The following is a 27418-nucleotide window of genomic DNA, read 5'->3' on the forward strand; positions in this document are numbered from 1 at the left end:
GGCGTCTAGACCTGGTTATCCACCCGGTGTGCCGCAAAATATGCCGCAACAGCAACGATTTCCTCAACAAGGTGGACCAATGGGACCACCATTTCAACAACCAGGGGGTTATCCTGTAGGTCGCCAATTTTCATCGCAATCCGTTCATTACAACCATTGGAAATCTATGATAATCTCTTGCAAAAATCATTCTTTGTTCGTTTTGTGTACTACAAGCTCTGTACATTTGTGTACATGATTGATACCATGTACATCGATCAGGTCGGCACACTGGTCACAGTGTACATAAACCAATGTTGATCAATGAGGAACCGGCGCGATTTATCCGCCGCGTGGCGCTGCAATCGATCATACCGAAACTCTCCATTTCCAATGCATTATCATGTTATTTCTAAGCCCGAAAACAATCGGTTATTTTCGACCGATTTCGGCGACGTTTGCATCTTCCTGTTTTAAATCTATTGAGCTATCAGTTTCTTAAGATAATTTTGCGGAAAATATGCGCGATGCCAGTCATTGGGCACATTTTCTGTTGTTGAAATCCTGTGCAAAAATGTACGCAATGGTTTCCCGTGATTGGCCTAATGCGACGTCAACAGACCAGAAAATGACGTCATGGCGTCAGAAGGTACGATCGATTGTGGCGCCGCCACTGGCATTTATCTTAACGCCGGTTCCTCATTGTCTTACACACTTTCCATAGCTATTTCTTATGTCGTCACTCCCCAAACTTCTGGTCACTCATGTATCTGGTACCGTACCCGGCCGTCCTTCTCTGGTCTTGTCTAGGCCTGGACCTTGGCCTTGCTTGCTTTTTATACCCAGTCACACGTTAAGGTTCGAACACTTATTCATTGTCACGTCGTAGACCAGACTATTTTCACTTGTACAGGACTCGTCTTCTCATTGTCGTCTACATCATGACACCGTCTTCCAAAAAGGTAGCGGTACCGGTAACACTTAACAATAACAGTAACACTAACAACACAGTAACACTAACAATACAGTAACACTAACAACACAGTAACAGGGCACAACATCTGCATCAGTCAGATGGTGATGATAATTGACAACGCACCATTTGACTTTGAGCCTTGAGGTGGTCCTAAGCTGCAGCCCAATCCAGAATGTGCTTGATTTGTACCCTTATACGGTTTTGTTTGTGTCTCCATATGTTTAATGAGCTGCTGATTTATTGCTTGTCTTTCTGACTTTCAGAGTGGACCACGGCCATCATATGGCCAGCCCGGCCCTGGTCAGCAGATGGGAGGTGGACCCCCAAGGATGGGAATGCCTGGGCCGATGCATGGTCAGCCTCCGATGCAGCATAGCCCGTATGGTGGCCCGAAAGGACCGATGCCGGGCGGCATGATGCCCGCAAGGATGCCAAAATGTATGCATTGATAATATTTCTTAAGAACTGGTCTCCGTTGTGGAGAGAATTATTTTTTTCTTGCTTTCGATTCTTTTTTACAACAGTCAACAAAATCAGAATAAGTTATAAAAATACTGTCCAATTGTTTACTCAGAGAAATCATTTTATTGCGACGTCCACAAAATCTTTCAAATGCACAAGACGCATTATTGTGGTGTACTTTTAAAACTAAACAGTAGTCCAACTTTTGAAATGTTCTCAATTTTGGTCAGGTGATAGACGCCCTGCGAAAATAAATTTCGGTCATTTTGAAACGACCCTTTTCACAGGCAATGTTTGTTTACCATGGCAAAGTAATAATATACAAGCTTATTCAAGCAATTTACTTGAAGTTGTCCATGCCTTTCAATGTTCATGATATTTTGAATGCTTTTGGTGATGATTTGATTTAAAACATGACTTTTATGTCGTGGTTAACTTACGCTGCCTGTGAAAAAAGGGTACTTTCGAAATGTCCTAAATTTATTTTCACTTACGGCCTATGGAATGTTTATTGAACCCTTGCTTTGAAGAAAAACATATTAATCACAATTTTGCTTGTCGTTTTGGAAAAAGTACTATTAAGTGAATATAGGTGGACTCGGGTTTTAAAATAGGCTTCATATTTTTGCGTTCGTTTAGCTGCCTCCACAAGCAGTCCCTCAGGGAAAGGTGAGTGATGCATGACTGTCTGAGTTGCTAACTAAATGTGTAATAAATAAAACATTTCTTAAAAATGTACAACGTATTTTGTTTGGAAAAATTCAGACAATTCCCATAATCGGCTATATTATGATATGAATTTACCAGCTTATGTTGATATCTGCATTGACAAAGTAGTTAGATGAAGTTTTTAAACTTCCAAGCTTTGCTACTTAGAATTACAGTCGCTAGTTGCAAGTAGAATGTGATAGCTTGTGATCTTAACCTTTATACGGTGCACTTGTAGGAAAAAAAACAACATTTTGTAAAAGATGAGCTCGGTGATTTAGATTAGAATGGTACGCTGCAGAGACCATTGCAGTAGAACCTCTCTATTAAGGACACCCTCTGGACTGACGAGTACTGTCCTTAAAAGAGAGGTGTTCCGATGAGAGAGATCAAATTTAATGGAAAAAACAAATTTGGGTCCGAAATGAGTCCCCTTAATTGAAAGGGTGTCCTTATTAGAGAGGTGTCCGCAAAGTGAGACTCTGCTGTAAATGTACAACGTATGAAATACTTGAGGGTCTGTCGGATGAGACTAAAAGCTGTGGCCCTTGTACCTGAGTGTCTATGCCAGGGCAAGTAAAAGATCCCACATAGGTGGACAGTAGCCTAGTGGACTCCATACCTCTGGCAAAAATCCAATAGGGTTACGAACTGGTAATGATAGTGATGAATGAATGAAGAGATCATGGGCACATGACTAAATTGGAAATACAGTGGAACCTCCCTTAGCGGACACCTCTCTATTAAGGACATGAGGATTGGTCGCAAAGTGGTAGTTTCCATTCAATTTGACCTCTCTTATCAGGACACCTCCCTTCTAAAGACAAGGACAGCACTTGTCAGTCCGGAGGGTGTCCTTAATAGAGAGGTTTTACTGTATAAGGAATTCTTAATTATACCTTTTAGTCATGAGTTCATTTGTCTCTGCTTTCAGGTTTATCAACCATAACATCGTTTGAATGTCATTTTCATCAAAATATCTGTCTGATGTGTGAAACCACCAAACAAAGTTATGATGCTTTATGACGCTGGATTTGTTGATTTATGACGCTGGATTTGTTGATTTATGACGCTGGATTTGTTGATTTATGACGCTGGATTTGTTGATTTATGACGTAGTGTGTGGTAATGACATCACTCAATGCATTGCATCATGCATTGTGACACGAGACTGGTGTTTCAGCTAGTATGAATGAATGAATGAAATTTACACTTGTAGTTGTATACCGCTAAATCCGAAATGAATTTGCTCTGATGTGTTGCTTCAAAAACATCATCTGAGAAGATGAGTTTTTAGCCCACGCCTGAAAATGGCAACAGTCTTAGCCTTTTGAATATCATGACTGAGTTCGTTCCAAAGTCTGGCTGCCTGTATAAGGAAGCTCCTGCCACCGAATGACTACTGTGGTGTTCAGAAATATTAGGACACTTTCAAAATTCTAAGGGCCAAATTCATAAAGTGCGTTTAGCTTAAAACAGCGATTAACTACTGAATAGACAGATTCTGGTCCTTCATGTAAATCTTCGCAGAATATGAATAGGCCCTGAAAATGATTAGAGAGAAGTTACACGCGTCTAACCCTTAAACGCCCTTTATGAATTTGGGCCTAAGTCATTTTCCTCTTTAGCCTTCCTTTTGTCTCTAACCACTGATTATTTTTCTTATTAATCAGAACATTTATGTCTTGCAAAGTGAGTAATAATATCCCCTGTGATTGTCCATCACAAGAGTTTATTGACAATGGGTTGCTGATCCATGGACAACAAAGATAATTATGATGGGTGCCATTCAAGCCTCTCAAATTCATAGGCCTAAGTTGTTTGAGGGGACAAGTATGGACTAAGCGCATCATTATTGTCTTTGTTATTCATCATCTATCATCATTACCGGCGTCGTAACCCTATTGGATTTTTGCCAGAGGTATGGAGTCCACTATAGGCTACTGTCCACCTATGTGAGATCTTTTACTTGCCCTGGCATAGACACTCAGGTACAAGGGACCACAGCTTTTAGTCTCATCCGACAGACCCTCGAGTATTTCATACGTTAATGTACGTATTGTGAAGAGCCAGGAATTTTAGTTCCTTGAAAGCCACGCCGGTTCATCCAGAAATACAATCCTGGGTTCTCCCCGGGATCGAACCCGGGCCCTATTGCGTGGTAGCCAGCGGTGTCAACCACTAGGCTATGAGGCTCCCTCCCTCATATATCAGAACCCCACGCCAATAGCATCCCGCGAAGTTACTATTTATAGCTCACAAGGTCATTTGAATAAAATATTCATGACGTTTTAGTCACGTGACAGTCGGACATCGACACTTATTTCTACGCATTTGAGCTTATTTCAAAGTCAATTATCTTTGACCCTGCATTGATTTTAGCATGAATGATACCATAGAGTCAGAGAGCGAAATATTCAGAACAATTATGAAGTATTTCCAACACTCGGACATGTGCCAAATTGAATCTAACTGCCCTAGTTGGAAAGCCTGAATCCATTACGAAACCGCATGTTTGTCCAACATTGCCTGTAATTCAGCGATGGGGAAATAGAGGGCAGCAGCTGCAGTGACGTCATCTTCGCGGAATGCTATTAGTATTACCTTTGGTATGGGCAATCACGTGGGCTTATATAACCCAGGTGCCAAGCTAAAAATGTTCAGGTTAGAGACAAATGGACAGCAAGGGAGGAAAATGACTTTTAGATTTGAAAATGTCCTAATATTTCTGACCACCAGTGTATGTCCCAGGCCATACCCGGGGATCCTCAGGAGACAGTTGTCTTCAGACCTCGGGGATCGCCTGGGGTCGACGGATGGGTGATCATCTGGAAAGGCAGGGCAGAGAAGGGCTTGGGCAGGCTGCAGCGCCCTATTTTAAATTACAATTAGCCATAAGTGAAAATGGCATGGCAAAAAGAAAACATTTCGAAAAAAAGTATTGTGAATTTTTTAGTGAAACTCTTTTAGCTGAAACACGTCTTGTAGACTGATATTCCAGCGTCATGGTGCACTTAACTAAAATAGCGGTCCATCGTAACGAATTCTAACTGATTGCACCATAAATAGACTGCACAATTCAGGCCTCTCAATTACATGATTCCTACACCATATAACGGTGTAGGCCGTACAGGATGTCCCCAAATTAAGTCTTTTTTTTTTTTTTTTTTTTTTTAAATAATATGACCCCCTGAAGCGTTTTTTGACCCCTAACATAACCAAATCTCATCCAAATGGCCTAATTTTATAGTTTTACCCTAAAATTATGATTTTTCAGGTGCATGTGGTGATATCAGTCACTAACTTTGATCTATGACGTCGCTGTTCAGGCAAATTTGCGCGATGAAATGTCCCCAAATTAAGCTAAAAAGCAAAAAAACATGTCTCCCAAAATAGGCTAAAAAAATACAGGGTGTAGAGGTCTCCACGTAATTGAAAGGCCTGACAATTAGGGATGTCTATCAAAGCACCTGGTAAAAAGAGCACCGACTGGGCTCTGGGCGAACTTCTCAGCCTCATGAGTGAGGTGGTCAGTCAAAGTCAAACAACCATGCATAGTCACGTTACCTAAAAACTGAAATTGTTTCAATAGTAGTACATGTAGTTACTAAATCACATCACTAACTCCACACCTACATCAACATTCGAAGAGCTCGCAAAAGTTTCCAAGGATCACATTGATAATAATCCATTCATGTACAGTAGAACCTCCCTATCAAGAACCCCCTCAGGACAGACACGTGCTGTCCTTAATAGAGAGGTGCCCTGATTAGAGAGGTCATATTGAATGGAAACAACCAATTCGGGACCAAATTTGTCCTTAATAGAGAGGTTGTCCTCAATAGAGAGGTTGTCTTCAATAGAGAGGTTGTCCTCAATAGAGAGGTTGTCCTCAATAGAGAGGTTGTCCTCAATAGAGAGGTTGTCCTCAATATAGAGGTTGTCCTCAATAGAGAGGTTGTCCTCAATAGAGAGGTGTCCACTAAGGGAGGTTCCACTGTACTTTGACACCTTAATATGACTTTACGCCAAACTTCAAACCAATCATGGAAAATGCTTTCATTTGTTTTTGAAGAAAAACCTTTTGAAATTTCGGATGCATTTTCAATCGAGTCAAACTGATTGCTTTTTCTCAGGAGTATAAAGGGCAAATATGGATTGGAAACTTTTGTATCTGAGCTCTCCATTTCCGACCGTCAAATTTAAAATTCCCCCTTTGACCTCCAGCAAAGAAGGAGCGAAAACAGGATCCCGATAAGGATAAAGACCCGTGTAAGTACCCGGCCTGTCGCCGAGGTCATGTGACGCTTCCGATTGTCTGCCGGCTGACCTGTTTATTTTGCATCTTGACTTGTCTGGGGTAGACGTCACATCTCTTCAGAAAACGAAATATACACCCTAATTAAGTAATTTTCTGGAGTCAAATTATGTCCATGTTGATAAGGGCAAGTGAGTTTGAGCAAAGTCGTTTCAGCGACTGCACTTTGGCGAATGTAATTTACCTTGAAATTAACAAATGAGCAAATAAAATCAAAGGTAAATAAAATGACGTATACCCCGTATACGCATACGTAACGTATACGTAAATAAAATCAAAGGTCAATAAAATGACGTATACCCCGTATACGCATACGTAACGTATACGTACACATATACGTAAATAAAATGACATATACCCCGTATACGCATACGTAACGTATACGTACGTAACGTATACGTACACATATACGTAAATAAAATGACATTTACCCCGTATACGCATACGTAACGTATACGTACACGTATACGTAAATAAAATCAAAGGTCAATAAAATGACGTATACCCCGTATACGCATACGTAACGTATACGTACACGTATACGTAAATAAAATCAAAAGTCAATAAAATGACGTATACCCCGTATACGTATACGCATACGTAACGTATACGTACACATATACGTAAATAAAATCAAAGGTCAATAAAATGACGTCTACCCCAGAATGATCAAGGTGGTTCTTATTAACCCATCGCTAACATCTGCATGTTCTGGTATTTCAGACAATTTTCATTTGCGGCTTTTGTGAATCTTGAGTGTCGATTTCAAAGTGGAATCCAATCTGTACCTCACTCCCCCTTGATAGCCACTTTTAGCTTGAGCTAACAGTTTGTATGATTGTACCCCCAAGCACCCTGTGGTCAGTTTTGTTATGAAACCTAGTTTCTGGTTTAGAGCAGTTGTACCCAATTCTCTGACAATTTTTTGATTGCTGACAGGTTGTCGTCAGAAATCTATTCAATGTATTGTTTTTCCACTTTTTGTAAAGAGGGCGTGACTAATGTCTTTTTTCCCTGTTTTGAACACAGTTGGCTGTGACATTAGATACTTTTTTTCAGAAATCCGTTTGTCATTTAACCACTTCACTACTGTTGCTTGAAATTTCGTACCGACGTGCAAAGACTCACACTCCTGTCGACTGGAATTTTGTCTGATGATGTCATGACGCAATGTACTTCGATGCATGACGCATTGCACGTCATTACATCATTGCCGGGAATGACACTGTGTGGTCCAGTGGTCAACTGAATAACGTCAAAAATCTCCAGTAGTGAATGGGTTGAATCATCATGCAATACTTATACTACCAGATGGCTAAAAAACTTTAAAATGCATTTTAATTCCATATACATGTAACTGTGAAATATGACCTTTTAAAAGAATCAAACATCAAAATTGGCATTTGCGTGAATCTTAATTCAAGGCTTGGTTCAGGGTGGACACCTTGGACAGGGGGGGGGGGGGGTTAACTTGCATGTCGAATTTAAGAGTGATTTGAAATAATATAGTTTGCTGCATGGAAAATGGTAGTTTCTGGCATCAAATTGGACTGTCACTACTGTAAGACTGTGAAGTTAGTTAAGAAACTGAAACTAATGTAAATTTAATCAATTCTGGATGAGGAAAAGTCATAACAGACAAACAGGTGCTGAGCATGAAACGCAAATAATAAATGGTGTGGCCTAGATTTCTATCAGTCTTACTAATATCATGATGAATGGTGGGTGTGAAATTGACACTGAAAACCTCAAACGAAGCAATTTTTATTGCAGCAACCTACAATCATGATCACATGTGACAAAAGTCTCCCGTTTGCGGTGATGATTGCAGGCACCTGTGACAAATATCCGTCATCGCTGAGTGAAATCAGTGATCAATATCAGACCTAGCGATCGATAGTTTTTCACGCAGCCGAGTGATCTTTTCATTGCTCATCGCAGTGATAATTGTAGCAGGTTGCAGCAACAAAAATTGCTTGTTTCCGAGTTGCTTTAACATAAGACTTTCTGTCACTTTCTTCATGAATGAAAACTTTAATTTTCTTACCTGGTGTTCACTTTCTAACCTTGCAACTGAATGAATTACATGTAATTTGAATGTTATCTGTCATCTAGCCCATCCTTCACGGTCAAATCAACCATGTCTTATATTTTCCTCAAATATGCCGTCTCAAATTGACCTTATCAAAATTGATCTTGAGATATATGGGCAGTTCAACATCACTATTGTGGACACCCTCGGGACTGACAAATACTGTCTTTATTAGAGAGGTGTCCTGATTAGAGAGGTTTCCTGATTAGAGAGGTAAATTTGAATGGAAACAAGTAATTTGGGACCAAACCTAGTGTCCTTAATAGAGAAGGTGTCCTTAATAGAGAGGTGTCTGCTAAAGGTGGCCTCAACCTCATACTCCCTTTTTACATTGCTGGGGTATATCTTGAAGAGTTGTAAAAACCTTGGTGGTCAAGATGTAGAGCAGGTGTCTTAAATAGAGAGGGTGTCCTTTATAGAGAGGTGTCCGCTAAGGGAGGGCCTGAACCTCATAGTCTATATTCCTTATCAAGGTTGCCGGGTAAACAATGTATCTTGATAAGTTGCAAAACCTTGGTGGTCAAGGGTGTCCTAAATAGAGAGGGTGTCCTTATTTGAGAGTGAGTCCTTATTGCAGAGGGTGTCCTTATTAGAGAGGTGTCTGCTGAGGTAGGTTTCACTGTAATATAAAAGCAACCTGAAGTGTCTTGAGATTGGCCATTACAATATGTATCTTAACTGTCTTGTCTCCTAGCTCTGTAAATCTCAACTCCTTGTCAATTTCTTCAATCATACGTGCAAATCTGTATCAAAGCTATCAGCAGAGACTTCACGTCAGGTTCTGACTCAGAGAGATTGTGTCCAATCTGTGATCTTCAATGATGTTTGTGTATTGCGCAGTTGAAACATCAATGCATGTCACTTCTGCGGCCCCAGGTTCGAATCCAAGTCAATCCTTGGATACTCATATGAGAGGGCAACTCTCTTTGACAGCGTAGATTTCCTCTGGGTCTCCGGTTTCCTCCTACATACATTATAATTGCCCGATATTGTTTATAGAGTGAATAATGTCCTATTTGACGCTCAGGTCTCAATATTTTTCTGTGTGATCAGGACTACCCAGCTTTCACTGTGTTGTAGATTTGTGACCCGTCGCAGCAAAACCAGGCACACGTCACGTCGCTCAGAGCTTGGCAGCTTGAGACGGACTGTTTGTTCATTTCTCTGTTGTCTGCCTTTTGTGACATATGAGCTCATCAATTTCTTCCATTATCTCCTGGTGTCATTTAGGCCGAAGTTACATAGACCTCATTCGTTCATTTCCCAGGACTCATTTTCCCCTTTTGCTTTCGTTCACCTGTAAAAGCACGGCCTTGTGGCGTGCATTCACCGAGGAATGAAAGAAAAACCCGGAAAGTGACTCGTGGTAAATGAACGAATGAGGCCTATGTAACTTCGGCCTTAGGCTCATCTTCTGTGCGACATGCGCCTGGTTTTACTGTGACGGGTCACATTTGATCAGAAATTTTTTCAGTGTCTTATTTCCAGTTAAAGAAGACTTACTCCCTTGCTTCAGAATCTGTGTCTCGTTGCAAATTTTAAACTGAACGGTGTTTTACTTTCAGCTAATTTAGCATTTTGCTGCATTCAGCATTGTCAAGGTTTTGTTTGCTTGAGAATTTAGGACGGTAGTGCTGCAAGATATAGTTTAGATTGCTTGGTCTTTGAATGTTTAAGAATGCTTCCACTTTAAAAACAATTGTAGTGTTTATAGCAGTGATCAGTTATAGGCCACTGGAAATCGACCACAGACCTGCCAGAGTCCTTTGCTTTGTGGCTGGGTGACTCAGAAATTAAAGATTGACCACAGTCGCCACCATTTTCGCAAGGACTTGATATCCTGAAGCAGTAGAAATCTTTCAAAATGAAATGAATGCTAATTTCAAGGGTGATTGTCAGTTCTCTGAAATTGAGGGGCTAACTCTCGAAAATCCATTTGCCGCTCAATTTCACCAGTCCTCAAATGATTCTGGTGAGTCTGATGTAAATTTTCTGCAACCCGTAACAAATATATCTCAATATTTGAATCACCATATTGGTGTTGTTAAGAATTTTATCAGGTTATGAAGAATTCTCTAAGAGAGGTAGCACCCAAATACAGTAGAACCTCTCTATTAAGGACACCCTCGGGACTGACAATTGCTGTCCTTAATAGTGAGGTGTCCTGATTACAGAGGTAAAAATTGAATGGAAACAACCAGTTTGGGACCAAAACTAGTGTTCTTAATAGGAAGGTTGTCCTTAATAGAGAGGTGTCCGCTTAGGGAGGTTCCACTGTACTAGTTTATCATGAGACACGTAGGACAAATATATATGAATAAAGTGCATTTATGTTGTTTAGGAAAATAAGTCTCCCATTACGGAAAAACTTACCTCTTTTGGAATATGTAAATTTTTCAAGTGCCTTCAAAGTCATATTAATAAGGTGTCACGAATGTATGGAGAGTTTGTCCCGATACAGTAGAACCTCTCTACTAAGGACACCCTCGGGACTGACAAGTGCTGTCCTTAATAGAGAGGTGTCCTGATTAGAGAAGCAAAATTGAATGGAAACACCAAATTTGGGATCAAAACTTGTGTCCTTAATAGAGAGGTTGTCCTTAATAGAGAGGTGTCTGCTAAGGGAGGTTCCACTGTATTCCCAGAAAATCCTTTACTTTTTTTGAAAGACTTTGAAACTATACTGCTGGCATCACTTGTCCCCTCTTCCTAACTCAGAATCTAAATTCTTGCTGTATTCCATGGTATTTGATTTTGATTTTCTTTTCTTCAGCTATGCACAGAATGGGGAGTGCAATGGAGCGAAAACGTCAGGCCCAGGAGATGCGTGCTCACCAGCAACAGTTGAGTAAAGCACCGTAAGTCTTTTCTAATTTCGTAGATAGAAAAATGTCAACCCGGACATCTTTGCGATCTTCTTTTGTGACACGGTTTTGTGAGTGAAAAATGTGATGTTATGCTTCCATATTTGTGACCCGTCACAGTGAAACCAAGCACAGAAGATGAGCCTAGATGACACTAGGAGATAATGGAAGAAATTGATGTGCTCATATTTCACTAGAGGCAGACAATAGAGAAATGAACAAACAGTCCGTCTCAATCTGCCAAGCTCAGAGCGACATGCGCCTGGTTTTGCTGTGATGGTTCACATTTTGTTCAGACCAGCGATTGATTGTGGAACACCAAAAATGCTGCAGCCAGAGTAGGCCTAATGAATTGTACATTGAAAATAAAAAACAAAATTGAAGGAGCCTCATATTCTGGTGGTTAACACATGGGTGTAGGATTAGGTGTGGGAGAGTGGCTTGCATGCCACCTGGCCACAAGATTTCATAACTTCTTAAATACCAGCTGAACCAGAGCCTTTCGGTATTTCACTCCTCTCACTTTCAGAGAGAATAGTGTGTGTTTCTGGCCAATGGGTCTTTAGCTCACCTCTTAGCAGAGGTGAGCTTATCTTATACCGTGGCGTCCGTCGTCCGTCGTCGTCGTCGTCGTCGTCGTCGTCGTCGTCGTCGTCGTCGTCGTCGTCGGCGTCGTCGTCGTCGTCGTCGTCCGTCGTCCGTTAGCAGGGCACGTTTCGTAACTGTTAGAGCTATTGAGTTGAAACTTGGTACACGTGTACCCTTATGTAATGACACCTTGGAGACCAAGTTTCGGTCCAATTCGTTTCATGGTTTGGCCACCAGGGGGCCAAACGTTAAAAGTGAAAATATGCAATATCTCCCTTAATAGTAGTCGGGAAATTTTGAAAAAAATATGGTAGGTACTTCTAGCAAAGGTGCATCATATATCCTCCGGGTTTTTGATTTGACCTCCTTTTCAAGGTCACAGAGGTCAAATGGTGTAAATTGGCCGTTAGGATGTAACGATGGCACGTTTCTAAACTGCAATGACTATTGATACCAAATTTGGTACACATTTACCCCCTTAGTCAGGTGATCTCAGGGACCGAAGTTTGGTCCAATATGATTCACCACTTGACCACCAGGGGGCAAAATCCAAAAACCTTAAAAATGTGATTTTTCCTTAACTTCTTGCCCGATTGCCACCAATTTGATATCATGGGTACATCTAACCACCATACAGTATATGTCACACAGGTTTTTAATTTGACCTTCTTGTCAAGGTCACAGAGGTCAAATGGCGTAAATTCGCCGTCAGGCCGTAACTATGGCACGTTTCTTAACTGCAATGACTATTGATCACAAATTAAGTACACATGTACCCCTTGGTCAGGTGATCTCAGGTACCGAAGTTTGGTGCGATCTGATTTGCCGTTTGGCCTCCAGGGAGGGGGCCAAATCCTAAATTCTTCAAAATGCCATTATTCCTAGTAATGACTTGCCCGATTGGCACCAATTTTATATCATAGGTACATCTAATTCTAACAACCATTCAATGTGTCACCCGGGTCTTCTTTGATTTGACCTACTTTTCAAGGTCACAGAGGTCGAATGTACTGTAAATTGGCCATTTTGGGGAAATTGTAATTGCTTGGACCTACATCAAACCTAACACTACATGACACAATACCATGCTCTTTATCCATCTTTCCTCCACATGAGGTGAGCACAATGGCCCTGGCCATTTCATTTGGTTTGCGATGATCACCGTTATGTCAAATTCACTGTTTATTCTTCATCAAGTTTTCTCCTTTTTTTTTCTAACAGGAAAAAGAAGAAAAAGGTTGCAGACAAGATTCTTCCGCAACGTGTGCGAGACTTGGTCCCCGAGTCTCAAGCATACATGGATTTGTTATCGTTCGAGCGCAAACTTGACTCGACGATTATGAGGAAGAGATTGGACATACAGGAGGCGCTGAAACGACCAATGAAAGTGAAGAGAAAGTTACGGATCTTTATTTCGAATACATATTTCCCGGCGAAGCACGACACGGAGGCCAAATCGGTAAAAATCTTATTAGGTGTTGTGTTTTGTTTTTAGTCTGATGAGAGTCATGGCATGTTTCATGACAAGTGGACCCTATCAAAATGTTAAATTTCATTCCAAAAACTGTAAAAAATCTTACCAGTATGTGATCAGTTCTCATCTGTCATCACTAGTTATCACCACTTACTAAGTTGATGATCGGAAATTTGAGATTCACTTATAAATTTATATGAGTATTTTCATTTCATATTCAGGAAGGGGATGAAAATGTACCGTCGTGGGAGCTGAGGGTCGAAGGGAGATTACTGGATGATGTAAGTATACTGACTGACCTACTCTGTCAAAAGGGGGCGGGAGTAGCATAAAGGGAAAAGGAAGAAAAAATTTTTTTTTTTTTGAGAAATTCTTTTTGTTTACTTTTGGCTATACATGCTTCCCTAAATTGGTGGCTTGCATCGGAACTAACTTTTTCCCCCTTGTCTGTCATTAAAGGCATTCAAGTGTGTTGGTCAACCATGACTATCTCGTTTGTCCCTCCACCATAAGGCCTAGTTTCCCCTTATGACATCACTATTTCGGACACTCGGCGCCCCATTTCTGGAAAGGTGTATTGGTGCTGTCATTTTCACAGAGCAACCCAAAAAGACAGTGACATTTACTTATCAAGTTGACTTGATTAAAGGGAACTGGAACCGCCAAGCCAGTTCGTATGACCTCGTTTTCATTTCCCGCGTATCGGGTGATCAGAACGAGGCATGAATGAAACATGGCGCCTAGCTGTCAATCATTGAGTGACGTCACTACTATGGAATTTAGTATGAAAACTCATGAATGAAAGATCGCATGACTCACGTGATTCTCACATGATTCTCAATAATAACAAATTGAACTGCGCATGCTCGGGCACTGGGGGCGGAGCTACAAATCTGAACTCGAATAGGAAGTTGGAAGTTTGACTTTCTCGGGCGGTGAAAGTCGAAAAGTTGAATAAATCGCTCGGCGGTTCCAGTTCCCTTTAAGTTCTGGTTTCATTTTTATGGACGTTTTTTTTCCAGCAATACAGCAATGCCAGCAAGTCAACGGACCAGAGCAAAGTCAAACGCAAATTCTCGTCATTCTTCAAGAGTTTGGTGATCGAGCTCGATAAGGATCTGTACGGACCAGATAACCACCTGGTTGAGGTAAGCTTGGGGTGTCGCGGTGGTGCAGTTGTAACACCCGCACCTGTCACCTCTGAGGTCCTTGGTTCGATTCCCATCAGTCCTGACGCACTTATGTATGAGAGGGTGGTTGTCTTCGACAGTAGGTTTCCTCCGGGGTCTCTGGTTTCCTCCTACTGACAATGTAACATCCCAATATTGTTTATAGAGGTTATAAAATGTCCCAGTTGAAAATCTGCTCAACTCGTTATTTAATTTTAAGATGTTAACTTGTTTTGAAGATTGTACCACCTGTTCGTCATAGTCACTATCTTACTCTATTCTGTGTCAAGGGAAGGTCACGGTCTTCCCCCCTTTCCCCGCTTGTGCAGTTCATCACACACACAACGTAGTGAGTGTAATGGTTACGTATACACTGTATGTAAAGTGTAAACAAAATTCATATATCCATCATGTCCATGTCCATCGAATCTGAAAAAATTTGTGCAGACCCATGACACAATTCTGGTTCCGGTACAGTTTGTCACATTCCATACGGGCCGTGCGTTGGCCGATCCTGCATTCATGACGCACCGCACCCACAGTTACGATGTCCGACGTGAATCCCATTGTTTCCTTCCTCGTGACGCAATTATTTCATGAGGTAATGAGCCATTGATCATTCACACAAGTCGATTTATTCACACCGGCGCCACTGAAGTGCGGGTGTTGGACATCATGTATTTAAAAATCGTCTGCTAGGACATACAGTTGTGTGAGTTCACTAGAGCTTGCTCTTTACATATTAGAATTGGTACACGATATGTACTATTAAAGCTGTTATTTGATGGCTGAAATGCTTGAAAAAGGTGTTTCAGATTTCAAAAACGTTCAAATTGACTTATTTTTGCAATCGACATCCATAGTAGTATGTCAATTTCATATTTCCAGTGGCATCGGACACCCTCCACGCAGGAGACTGATGGGTTTCAGGTGAAGCGTCCGGGAGATCAGAATGTCAAATGTACAGTCTTACTGATGTTAGATTACCAGGTAAGGTATGAATGTCGCAGAACCCCCCCACCTCCCCCACCTCCCCCACCCTGAGTATTGCGTTATTGGTATCTTACCCTCTCTGGTGAAAGTGTAGCCTTGATCTTAGTTTAACAACACTTCTGGTTACGACACTGGCCCTCCTTCTCAAATCATGCCAGTAGTCCTCGAAGCCCCATTCTTCAAATCCCTCCCAGAGCTACTTGATACTAGGGAAGTTAAGATCAGCTCCCACTCCCACTCCGACTCCCGACTCCAACTCCAACCCCAGGTACCTGTCTGACTTTTTAGAGATCCGTCAGTCACGGCGAGTACTTCGATCAGCAGATACCATCTCGCTAGTGCCCCCGCGCACAAAGACTAGATTTGGCGAGCGTACATTCCAGTGTGCCGCAGCAGCACTCTGGAATGACCTCCCTAGTAATATTCGAAATGCGGACTCCATCACAACTTTTAAGACACTCCTCAAGACCTACCTTTTTCAACAACATTACGAACATTAGAATTGTTTATTGTTGTCAAAGACTATACTTCTTATAGAGACTCTGTTTTTGTTAAGCGCCTTTGAACGGCCCAATATAGGACTGATAAGGGCGCTATATAAATGTGATACATAGATAGATAGATAGATAGAGTGACGCGATGACGCGGTTAGGTATTCCGAACCCGACTCATCAGCCGGGTAGTCAGTTCCGCTCCGTAACGATAGGTGTCGTAACCAACTAAACTTGATGCACTTGTTCTACATAACTATTACAAAGAGTTAAAAACCCATTTTATGATAATAATTTATTAAGAAATATTGATTTTTTCAAGTCGGAGTAGTCGGAGAATACTTACGACTCTGGCAGGTCCCAGTCGTTTTCACGAGCGAGTAAATACAGAAGAACCTCCCATAGCGGACACCTCTCTATTAAGGACACTGCTTTTAGTCCCAAATTGGGTGTTTCTATTCAATTTGACCTCTCTCATCAGGACACCTCTCTATTAAGGACAGCACTTGTCAGTCCCAAGGGTGTCCTTAAAGAGAGGTTCTACTGTACCATAACGCGGTGAAACCCCGTTCTTATTGATGACGTAGTTCACAAAAAGGGAATCACCCGAAGTGGGAGTGGGAGTCGGAGCTGAGCGTAACCTCCCTCCTCTCACAGAAATCCCTTCCCTTCATCGACTAACTTCACCATCTCCTAAACTGCCTTCTCTTTCAAACTCTCGATGGACCACATTAGTCTAAAGCTTGCAGCTCACTGGACGCCAACTTCGGCGGCAAGGCGCGTCAGACTGAACGCGACTGAACGCCGCTCGACGCCAGAGTTGGCGGCAGTGGATCGCGCTCATAGCACACCTACTCAGAATTGGCGTCCAGTAGCGTCTTTTCCGCCACGAGACAAGACCACAATTGATTTTTTAAGCCTTTTAGCAGTTAAATTGTCAATGTTTGACCGCGACGCATCAAAGAACGCGTCAAGTAGTGAAACTGAAATTCGGATATGATATACGGGTTAGTCTTGCGAGTAACTGGTGCGATGGAAATTGGTGATTGACCACGGAAATTTTTTTATAATCGACAAATTAGACAGACTTTGATATTTCCACTGTTTTCAGCCAACTGGCAGAAAAAACTCAAAACACGCCCCCTATTACCCAATTAGCAAAATTCGAAATTAATTTTTTCATCAAATAATTTCTTTATATCTGTAGACTTGCCACAGCAAATATTTTTTCAATACCTCTCCAAATATGTACTTGAGAGTAAAAAACATGCACTCGTCTAATTGATAGGCCTCGACCCTCCAACCTATGAATATTCATTAGTGGTCTTGTCTCCCACTTCCAAGAATCGTGGGGGCTGCCATTTTGATATCATGTGATGTCAAGACGCAAGCTGATTGGCCAAAGCCTCGCCGTTGACGCTGGTTGACGCCAACTCTGGCGGCGATCCGTAGCACACCTGGATTCTTCTTGCATTCACTGGCGTTCAGACGCCGCTACAGGCGTCAAAAATCAAACATGCTAGATATCTGGCGGCAAGTGGCGTTTGCCTGACGCCGTCCGTAGCACACTACGGATTTTTCAGGCGTTCAGGACTCTTGCGGCAAAAAACGCGCCTTGCCGCCGGAGTTGGCGTCCAGTGTGCTGCAAGCTTTACACTCTCCTTCTTGTCACCGCTGTTCTCCATGATGGCGTTCACAACATCAGCTGCTGCTCGAGCTCCTGAATGCAATAGCAGCCCCTGCATCTAAGCAGCTCATTCGTTGAAGTGTATGTCATGAGGTGTATCTGGTGAGACAGTTGATACCGCTCACAAAAAACTTATTACTTCAGAATAGGGAGCGTCCATTAAGTACGTACGCACGAAAATGCCAATTTTGAGACCCCCCTCCCCCCTGTATGCACCTTGTACGCATTGCCTCATACCCCCTCCCCCCTGTACGAGCGTACGCCTAGAGAATTCCCTAGCAGACGAACAGACATAGTACCTCATTTTGCTACATTGTGGCGCCACAATCGGATTGGCGTCGTATTGGCAAGTCGACTGCGTAATTTTTCTCCGACGGCGACACGCATTACCAGGAAATTAAACGGCGCTTGAAATTGCTAAAACATCGTAGTCGGGTAACATCCGAACCCAGAAGCGTATGAGTTCACACATCTTGTGAAGAACAAGTATGATTATCCACATAAGAATAAGAAAGAGGAGAAGATTATTATGATAATATTTATTTTTTATTTGTTCAAAAAATGGTTCTTGGGTTGCGTACGTACGCAAGACCATTAACCCCCCCTCCCCCCTGTACGCATAGTGTACGGATTTCATAGACCCCCCCTCCCCCCCTCAGTGCGTACGTACTTAATGGATGCTCCCTTATGCGTTTTTGCCCTCACTCATATGAAGCCACTCCTTCTTGATAAGGCCCAAGCAAAGATACTGCCGTTCTGTTTCACTGCTTGATAAAAACCAAGGGAGTTCTCAATGCTGACTTCGGTCAATTTAAACTTCACACATTGTCCACAGTAGGCTTCACATGTACAGTAGAACCTCCCTTAGCGGACACCTCTCTATTAAGGACACTAGTTTTGGTCCCAAATTGGTACTTTCCATTCAATTTGACCTCTATAATCAGGACACCTCTCTATTAAGGACAGCATTTGCCAGTGCCGAGGGTGTCCTTAATAGAGAGGTTCTACTGTACTACCTATGTACAATTTCAGTTTCGGCTGGCAAGGGTATTGAACACATTTAAGTCTCTTTTAGGGTTCTTGAAAAAGCTAAAGAATAACCTCATGTAATCTTGTTTTCTCTTTCCAGCCGATGCAGTTCAAACTCGATCCCCGTCTGGCCCGGCTGCTTGGAGTTCACACACAGACGAGACCAGTCATCATTAACTCTCTGTGGCAGTACATCAAAACACATAAACTTCAAGATCCACATGAGAGAGAGTACATCAACTGTGACCAGTTTCTTTTGCAGGTGAGCCGGGGAAATCGACTTGACTGTGTCAACTAAGTTAACTCAACAGACAAAAACCTGAACAAAATTGAAGTTTTTGTCAAAATCAATGTTTTCATCTGTTGTGTGTGATGCTGAAAATACTTTGGAACCTCCCTTAGCGGACACCTCTTTACTAAGGACACCCTCTTTGTAAAGGACACTGTATTTGGTCCCAAATTGGTAACTTGCATTCAATCTTCGCCTCTTTAATCAGGACAGCTCGCAGTAAAGAACAACATTTGACAGCCGAATGGGTGTCCTTAACAGAGGGGTTTTACTGTATTTGAAAGCTTTCTTAAAGTGATCATTCTGATTGGCTCTTGTGCAAGACATAAAGCCCCCATTAAGAAGTTTTTGGCTGCCATAGCTTCTCTCTGGTTTCGAAACCGCATGTTCAGAAAATGAGAAATCATATTTCCGTGAATCGCTTGTATTTCAGATCTTCGAGTGTAGCCGGATGAAATTTGCCGAGATTCCCCAGCGACTTCACCCCCTGCTGATGCCACCAGACCCAATCGTTATCAATCACATCATCACGTAAGTTGCATTTAGTTTTTTTTTTATTATGTGCAGCGGTAGCGCTGTAGAAGAGAGTTGGCCTCATGATTAAGAGGTCGTGGGTTCGACTCCCTACCGAGTCACTGCTTAGTTCCCCTGCTGGTCAAGTGAGCGCCTTCTGGTTCCTCCTTGAAACCCCTGATGGATTTCAGTGGAGACCGGTGTAATAATATGGTATCCCAAAAGCACTTTGAACAGGGAAACATGGAAAAGCACTATATCAAAATTATTATTATACAGTGGAACCTCTCTATTAAGAACACACACAGGGCTGACAAGTGCTGTCCTTAATAGAGAGGTGTCCTGATTAGAGAGGTCAAATTGAATGGAAACAACCAATTTGGGACCAAACCCAGTGTCCTTGATAGAGAGGTTGTCCTTAATAGAGAGGTTGTCCTTGATAGAGAGGTTGTCCTTAATAGAGAGGTTGTCCTTAATAGAGAGGTTGTCCTTAATAGAGAGGTTGTCCTTGATAGAGAGGTTGTCCTTGATAGAGAGGTTGTCCTTGATAGAGAGGTTGTCCTTAATAGAGAGGTTGTCCTTGATAGAGAGGTTGTCCTTGATAGAGAGGTTGTCCTTAATAGAGAGGTTGTCCTTTATAGAGGGGTGTCCGGTAAGGGAGGTTCTACTGTATATATACTGTATCATATGAAGAACACAGGACATGATACTGTATTCCTCAAAATATCCTTGCTCTTCTCTGAAAATATAGTTTGATTGAGCTGCCGATCTGAGTTCTTCTGAATTGTTTCAAAACAGACAAGGATAAAAGTGTGAAGTCCCACGATATGACCTTATCAGGGAAAAACCTGACCCAAAAAACTTTCAGGTTATATGAGAAAGTCTGTTACAGTAGAACCTCTCTATTAAGGACACCCCTGGAACTGATAAGTGTTGTCCTTTATAGGGAATTGTCCTGATTAGAGAGGTCCAATTGAATCAAAACAACAAATTTGGGACCATAAGTAGTGGCCTCAATAGAGAGGTTGTCCTTAATAGAGAGGTGTCGGCTAAGGGAGGTTCTGCTGTATATGAGAAGGTTTTTTATTATTTTTTCAGTGTTGAGGGTCCTGATTCCAAGAAGACATCTTGCTATGACATTGATGTTGAAGTGGTAAGTCATACCTGACATCCAGCAACCCAGATGTGTTCAATACTTGACTTGCCAAACTCAGCTCGACGCCGAACTGCAGCGCCACTCGCGGACAAAGATAGAACAACTCGACATTTTTTTCACCGGTTTTCTCGCTGCGCATGCGTACCAGCGTCATCTTTTGTTGATTTCCGCTGGTACGCATGCGCAGCGAGAAAACCGGTGAAAAAAATGTCGAGTTGTTCTATCTTTGTCCGCGAGTGGCGCTGCAGTTCGGCGTCGAGCTGAGTTTGGCAAGTCAAGTATTGAGAAATAGCGGCCAAAAAGGCCTAAATTTTGGTCTGGGGTGACTTATTTGTTCAGTTACATAGCTAATCTGGTCTAAATTGGTGATGAAATTATTCCTCGTACAAGCGTGGATAGTGTAGATTTCCTGCGAAGTAGTGGAGACACCTATACGCAAGTTTGTGTAACTTGACCTGGCCCACCTAGCTCTTGCCTATACTCTCCCTTTAAGTTCCGGATGAATTTTTGAATGGCACTAAAGGACCATGTGTCTGATATCAAGCCTGAATTGAATATTCAGAACGAGTCTTACATTGGTGAATCTAGAGTATTTCAGTTACTGTGATCATCGTTTTGTCTGAATTTCAGGACGACACATTGAAGCAGCAGATGAATTCCTTCTTGTTGTCAACACAGAGTCAACAAGAAATTGCTAATCTCGATAATAAGGTAAGCAGAGGGAGCCACTGCAACAAGGTCAAGTTACACAAGGCAGTCCATGGAGCGGCACCGGCTTACCTGACTGATATGGTACAACGCCGATGTGGGTCAGCCTATTCCCTCGGGGCTGATGCCGCTTTCCTTCTACAGGAGCCACGCACCAAGTGCATACGTTTTGGTGACAGATCCTTCTACAAGGCGGCGCCACTCCTATGGAATGGGCTGCCCACACACATTAGACTTGCGGAGTCAAAGGCAGCTTTTGGAAAGATGATAAAAGCACACCTTTTTCGAGTGTATTTCAAAGGCGCCTGAGAGTTGGTGAAATTTTTCACCAAATTTGGGCGCTTTAGAAATGTCATATTTGATTGAACAAGAAGAAGCCACATTGGTTAAGTGGCTGGGACTCTGGACTAGTTGTCAAGAGGTCCTGGGTTCAACCCCACTGTTTGCGTGAGACTGTAGGCAGGTCTCTTTGTCTCATCTGCCTCTGCACCCTGGTGTATAAATGGGTACCGGTCAGGAAGTCTCAGATTACAGCGCTGGTTAGCAGCTCATCGGAGGTCTACTGAAAGGTTTCAGGACAGACGAGGCTTAAAGTGTAAAGTCTGATGATAACCTATAGCCTATCGCTAGGCTATAGCTTTATCATAGTTGGTATCAGACTATAAACCCAAAACTTTAAAGGGTAGCTCATGTCCAATTTCACCACATAATGTTTTAGCTGTTTTTGACAAATGACTACGTCACTTTCTCATAAATCGGTAGGTTTTCGAATCGAAATGCACATTTTCTAGAAATTGATGGTTTATTCCCGCCCGGACGGCTCGCTTCGATGCCGTTTTCCTTGATGACGTCACAACGTGAACATTTTCGCGGTCGCGGTGGTTTACATTCAGCGATTTTATAATAAATCTAATCAAAAATGGAAAATTTGAGCTTCACATTTGTGATCAACAATTAAAAACGGACGTATTTCCGCAAAGTTGTAAATCACATCATAGTATCACTTTAACTTTAAGTTTTTAATAATAAAACCATTTGAGAAGGATTTACAAGTGATGGCTCATTGATCATGGACGAGTCATGAATGAGGTGAAAGGGAGTCCCGTCACGAAAATTGACAGGATAGAGTAACTGCTTATCAGGTTACGAAAGAAACACGTATTAGGGGGCCGCAGTAGTGTAGTAGAAGAGTTTGGGCCTCATGTTCAAGAGGTCGTGGGTTCGACACTCTGCCGAATCACTTGGTTCCCCTACTCTACTGGTTGAGTTCAAGTGAGCACCTGGTTGCTCCTTGAAATCCCTGATTGATTTCTGTGGAGACCGAGGTGATAATAATAATAATATGGTATCCCAAAAGCATTTGAGGAGGGAAACCAGGAAAAACGTTATATGAGAAATAAATGTTGTAAGTTATTATAATACTGTATTGGTTATAGTCAATTTCACAAAAACATCACTCTGATTTTTGGGAATTTCTTACAAAGTTAAATAGGAAGTCATATTTCATCTGAAACGTTAAAAGTCCAAAGCATTTAAAAACACTTACTTGGCCAGAATTGGACTATACATCATCAAGAATGAGCCTGTGACAGCGAAATACCGACAATTTTTCCCAGGAATTTTACACTTTGTATCAGTTAACCACAGATCACTAATCAAATTTTCAATTTTGAAAATTTCATTTTTGTTACAGATTCATGAGACCGTTGGCACAATCAACCAACTGAAGACAAATCGTGACTTCCTCCTTGGGTTCGCCAAAGATCCACAACAGTTTATAAACAACTGGCTCCTCTCTCAGAACCGAGACTTGAAGGTAAGTTTCTGAGATTGCTGACTCTGGCCTGTGAAGCAGCTGATTACATGTTTAAACTAGTAACATCTGTTCCCAGGGGATGAGTGAATGGGTACTGCCCAATAGGGGGTCACATGTACATGAAGTACTAATGCAATGCACTACATGGACTACTAGGACTCCCCTGTCTGGCAAATGGTTTGGCCCGTCTGGAGGGAACTGCTTGTCTGAATCTCCAAAGCTAAGCACCTGTTTTATCTATGCATCACAGGCAAAAGAGCTAAGCACCTGTTTTATCTATGCATCACAGGCAAAAGAGCTAAGCACCTGTTTTATCTAGGCATCACAGGCAAAAGAGCTAAGCACCTGTTTTATCTATTCATCACAGGCAAAAGAGCTAAGCACCTGTTTTATCTATGCATCACAGGCAAAAGAGCTAAGCACCTGTTTTATCTATGCATCACAGGCAAAAGAGCTAAACACCTGTTTTATCTATGCATCACAGGCAAAAAAGCTAAGCACCTGTTTTATCTATGCATCACAGGCAAAAGAGCTAAGCACCTGTTTTATCAACACATCACAGGCAAAAGAGCTAAGCACCTGTTTTATCTATGCATCACAGGCAAAAGAGCTAAGCACCTGTTTTATCAACACATCACAGGCAAAAGAGCTAAGCACCGGTTTTATCTATGCATCACAGGCAAAAGAGCTAAGCACCTGTTTTATCTAGGCATCACAGGCAAAAGAGCTAAGCACCTGTTTTATCAACACATCACAGGCAAAAGAGCTAAGCACCTGTTTTATCTCGGCATCACAGGCAAAAGAGCTAAGCACCTGTTTCATCTCGGCATCACAGGCAAAAGATTCCGTCACTGTGTCTTTGACGCAGATACATCACCTTTAATTCCACCATGGGCGATCAATGATTCTGTGATGAAGATCCTTTATCGTAGAATCGTCGATGAAAACATATGTTTTATCTAGCCGGGGTGCATCTTGTCGAATCAGAACTACCAAGCCTTGATTAGACAACCAAGGACCGCCAGTGGTACTGATTCCTAAAGTTACAAGCATCCCGACTTTGCACACTTGTGCCTTGTTACAAACTGGACTGAACACAAAAAATGAAGAAGAGGCTAAACAGAATTTGCTGTGCACTTGGAGGTGATTTTATTCAGGGAGTATGCCTCCTCCAAGGCGGGATGAGCGTTATAGCAAGCCGCCACTAATTGGGTTCATTGCCCTAGTGACTTGGACTTCGGCCAGAGGTAGAGTCCACGCAAGCTACTCATGTTTCTCACTAGGTGGGGTGTTTAACCCTGCCCTGGCATAGACACCAGATACAAGGAACCTCGGTTTTGAGTCTCATTCGAAGGACCGTGAAGAGCCAGGAATTTTAGTCCCCTGAAGGCCATGCCGGTTCATCCAGAAATATAATCCTGGGTTCTGTCTGAGATCAAACCCTGGCCCTATTGGTACCAGCGTTAACCAGCAGGCTATCAGGGTAAACCAGTCAATAATCCTGATCCGGGCCCTTTCAAAGGATACCAAGCAGGTTCTTTAAAATATCCTGTGTCGATTTCTTTGTTTCAGACGATGACCGATGTTGTTGGTAATCCGGAGGAGGAGAGGAAAGCTGACTACTTCCATCAGCCGTGGGCCGGCGAGGCCGTGTGTCGCTATTTCTACGGGAAAGTCCAGCAGCGCCGGGTCGAGTTGGAACAGGCGCTTGGAATCCGCAATACATAAACAGACGAGAGTAAATAAAAGATTGGAATAAATATGCTGCCACTTTGACTAAATACAGCTGAGGCCTTTCAGTTGCATGGTGTTCACTTCACTAAGGTTAAAGGGGGCGCTGTTTCAGTGTTTGTGATGACTGGTGGTCCGAGGAAATAAAAATGCTGTTATTCACACTGCCGGAGTGAAGTTTTTGTGCGAATTTGCTGAAATTGACAACGTCATTGATATAGTAATTGTATATCTGTCGTCACAATGGCAATGCTAAAAGTTATTGCTACATGATACGCAGAAGCAAATTTTCAATTCAAATACAAATTCAATTTTTTTCATGAACTGTATTTGCCTTTAACAGTTAAAGGGGTGCCACATGTCCTTAATTCAGACCAAAAAATATTGTTTTTAGCGATAACTGCCCCCCTCCCTGCCCCCGAAGCATTTTCTGCATCTCAAAAGGCGTTATTCTGCTATTATAAGGTAAACTCCTAAGTATAGCTCCTACAGTGTAGAACACTGATGGATGCATTCGAAGGTCACACAGGGCCTATAATTGTACCATACCTGATATGTAATTTGGGCATCTTGAGGTCACGATGTATGTATGTTGTTTTTGTATTCATTCTTGTAAAAAAATATTGAATAAACTTTCATAATGTAAATTTCTTTTGTTTTCCTTTTATGCTGACATGCATGAAACATGTACAGTAGAACCTCACTATTATGGACACCCCTCAGGACTGACAAGTACTGTCCTTAATAGAGATGTGTCCTGATGAGAGAGGTCAAATTGAATGGAAGTAACCACTGTGGGACCACAACTTGTGTCCTTAATAGAGGTTGTTCTTGATAGAGAGGTTTCCACTAAGGGAGGATCCACTGTATCAACAGGTTTAAAACTCTCAACACAAAATGGCCGACCATAAAATGACTAAATCAACTTGAAATCTTTGAATAGTTTCTCAATAGCAACGGTTTGGAACAATTCCCGGTCTTTATTTTGGTATTCATTCTGGTGCGTCCGGTGTACCGGGTATGGTCGAATTTGACTGAATGCTGAGGGGTCCCTGGGCAAGTGGAGATGAGAAAACTCTCCATCTTGAATTTGTAGCTTAGCTGGAGTACAGTTTTATCCGTGAGACCGTCACAGATAGAGCCCAAAGGTCCTTGAGTACTTCAAGTGGGCTCCTTCAGGTGCCAAGAAGGGTACTTGGGTCTGTCTTCTAGAGCACATTGGAATCCTAGCTGTAACTGAGGCAGAAGGGCATTATGCTGTCCCAAGTATGTGAGCTACTCCGAGCAGGCTACTCTAGTTGCCTAGTAGGGTGTTCTACCAAAGACACAAGGCCCTGATATTGTCCAAGGTACATGAGGTGCCTTGGGGACATGAGCTACTCCGAGCAGGCTACTCGAGTTGCCTAGTAGGGTGTTCTTCCAAAGACACAAGGCCCTGATATTGTCCAAGGTACATGAGGTGCCTTGGGGACATGAGCTACTCCGAGCAGGCTACTCGAGTTGCCTAGTAGGGTGTTCTACCAAAGACACAAGGCCCTGATATTGTCCAAGGTACATGAGGTGCCTTGGGGACATGAGCTACTCCGAGCAGGCTACTCGAGTTGCCTAGTAGGGTGTTCTTCCAAAGACACAAGGCCCTGATATTGTCCAAGGTACATGAGGTGCCTTGGGGACATGAGCTACTCCGAGCAGGCTACTCGAGTTGCCTAGTAGGGTGTTCTTCCAAAGACACAAGGCCCTGATATTGTCCAAGATACATGAGGTGCCTTGGGGACATGAGCTTCTCCGAGCAGGCTACTTGAGTTGCCTAGTAGGGTGTTCTTCCAAAGACACAAGGTCCTGATATTGTCCAAGATACATGAGGTGCCTTGGGGACATGAGCTTCTCCGAGCAGGCTACTTGAGTTGCCTAGTAGGGTGTTCTTCCAAAGACACAAGGTCCTGATATTGTCCCAACTACATGAGCTATGCCGAGTCAGCCACTTCAGTATCTTAGTAGGGTACTCTGGACTGTCTTCAAGTGTACAGTGAGACAGTGGCTCAAAGACGGAAGGGCCCTGGTACTGTCCCAACTACATGAGCTATGCCAAGTCGGCCACTTGAGTAGCTCAGTAGGGTACTCTGGTCCGTCTTCAAGTGTACATTGAGACAGTGGCTCAAAGACGGAAGGGCCCTGATACTGTCCCAACTACATGAGCTATGCCAAGTCAGCCACTTGAGTAGCTTAGTAGGGTACTCTGGTCCGTCTTCAAGTGTACATTGAGACAGTGGCTCAAAGACGGAAGGACCCTGATACTGTCCCAACTACATGAGCTATACCGAGTCAGCCACTTGAGTAGCTTAGTAGGGTACTCTGGTCCGTCTTCAAGTGTACAG

The 27418-nt window shown here is 42.5% G+C and overlaps 1 protein-coding gene across 4 annotated transcripts; it reads left to right on the forward strand.

Moving 5' to 3' along the window:
* The first annotated feature begins 2 nt into the window (after positions 1 to 2).
* Positions 3 to 25684, forward strand: LOC135500226 (SWI/SNF-related matrix-associated actin-dependent regulator of chromatin subfamily D member 1-like). 4 transcript variants are annotated; one of them, XM_064791526.1, is made up of 15 exons: positions 3 to 115; positions 1219 to 1393; positions 2057 to 2086; positions 6353 to 6397; positions 11309 to 11393; positions 13209 to 13446; positions 13683 to 13742; positions 14484 to 14609; positions 15519 to 15620; positions 18931 to 19092; positions 19553 to 19650; positions 20731 to 20785; positions 21419 to 21499; positions 23190 to 23312; positions 24885 to 25684. In XM_064791526.1, exons 1-15 carry the CDS (start codon positions 41 to 43, stop codon positions 25038 to 25040), a joined length of 1611 nt encoding a protein of 536 aa, XP_064647596.1. In that variant the 5' UTR covers positions 3 to 40; the 3' UTR covers positions 25041 to 25684. The 4 variants fall into 4 exon arrangements, with proteins under 4 accessions (XP_064647596.1, XP_064647598.1, XP_064647597.1 ...); XM_064791528.1 differs by lacking the exon at positions 6353 to 6397; XM_064791527.1 differs by lacking the exon at positions 2057 to 2086.
* Positions 25685 to 27418: the final 1734 nt, after the last annotated feature.

This window comes from Lineus longissimus, chromosome 16 (genome assembly GCF_910592395.1).
Source record: "Lineus longissimus chromosome 16, tnLinLong1.2, whole genome shotgun sequence".
Taxonomy (NCBI): Eukaryota; Metazoa; Nemertea; class Pilidiophora; order Heteronemertea; family Lineidae; genus Lineus; species Lineus longissimus.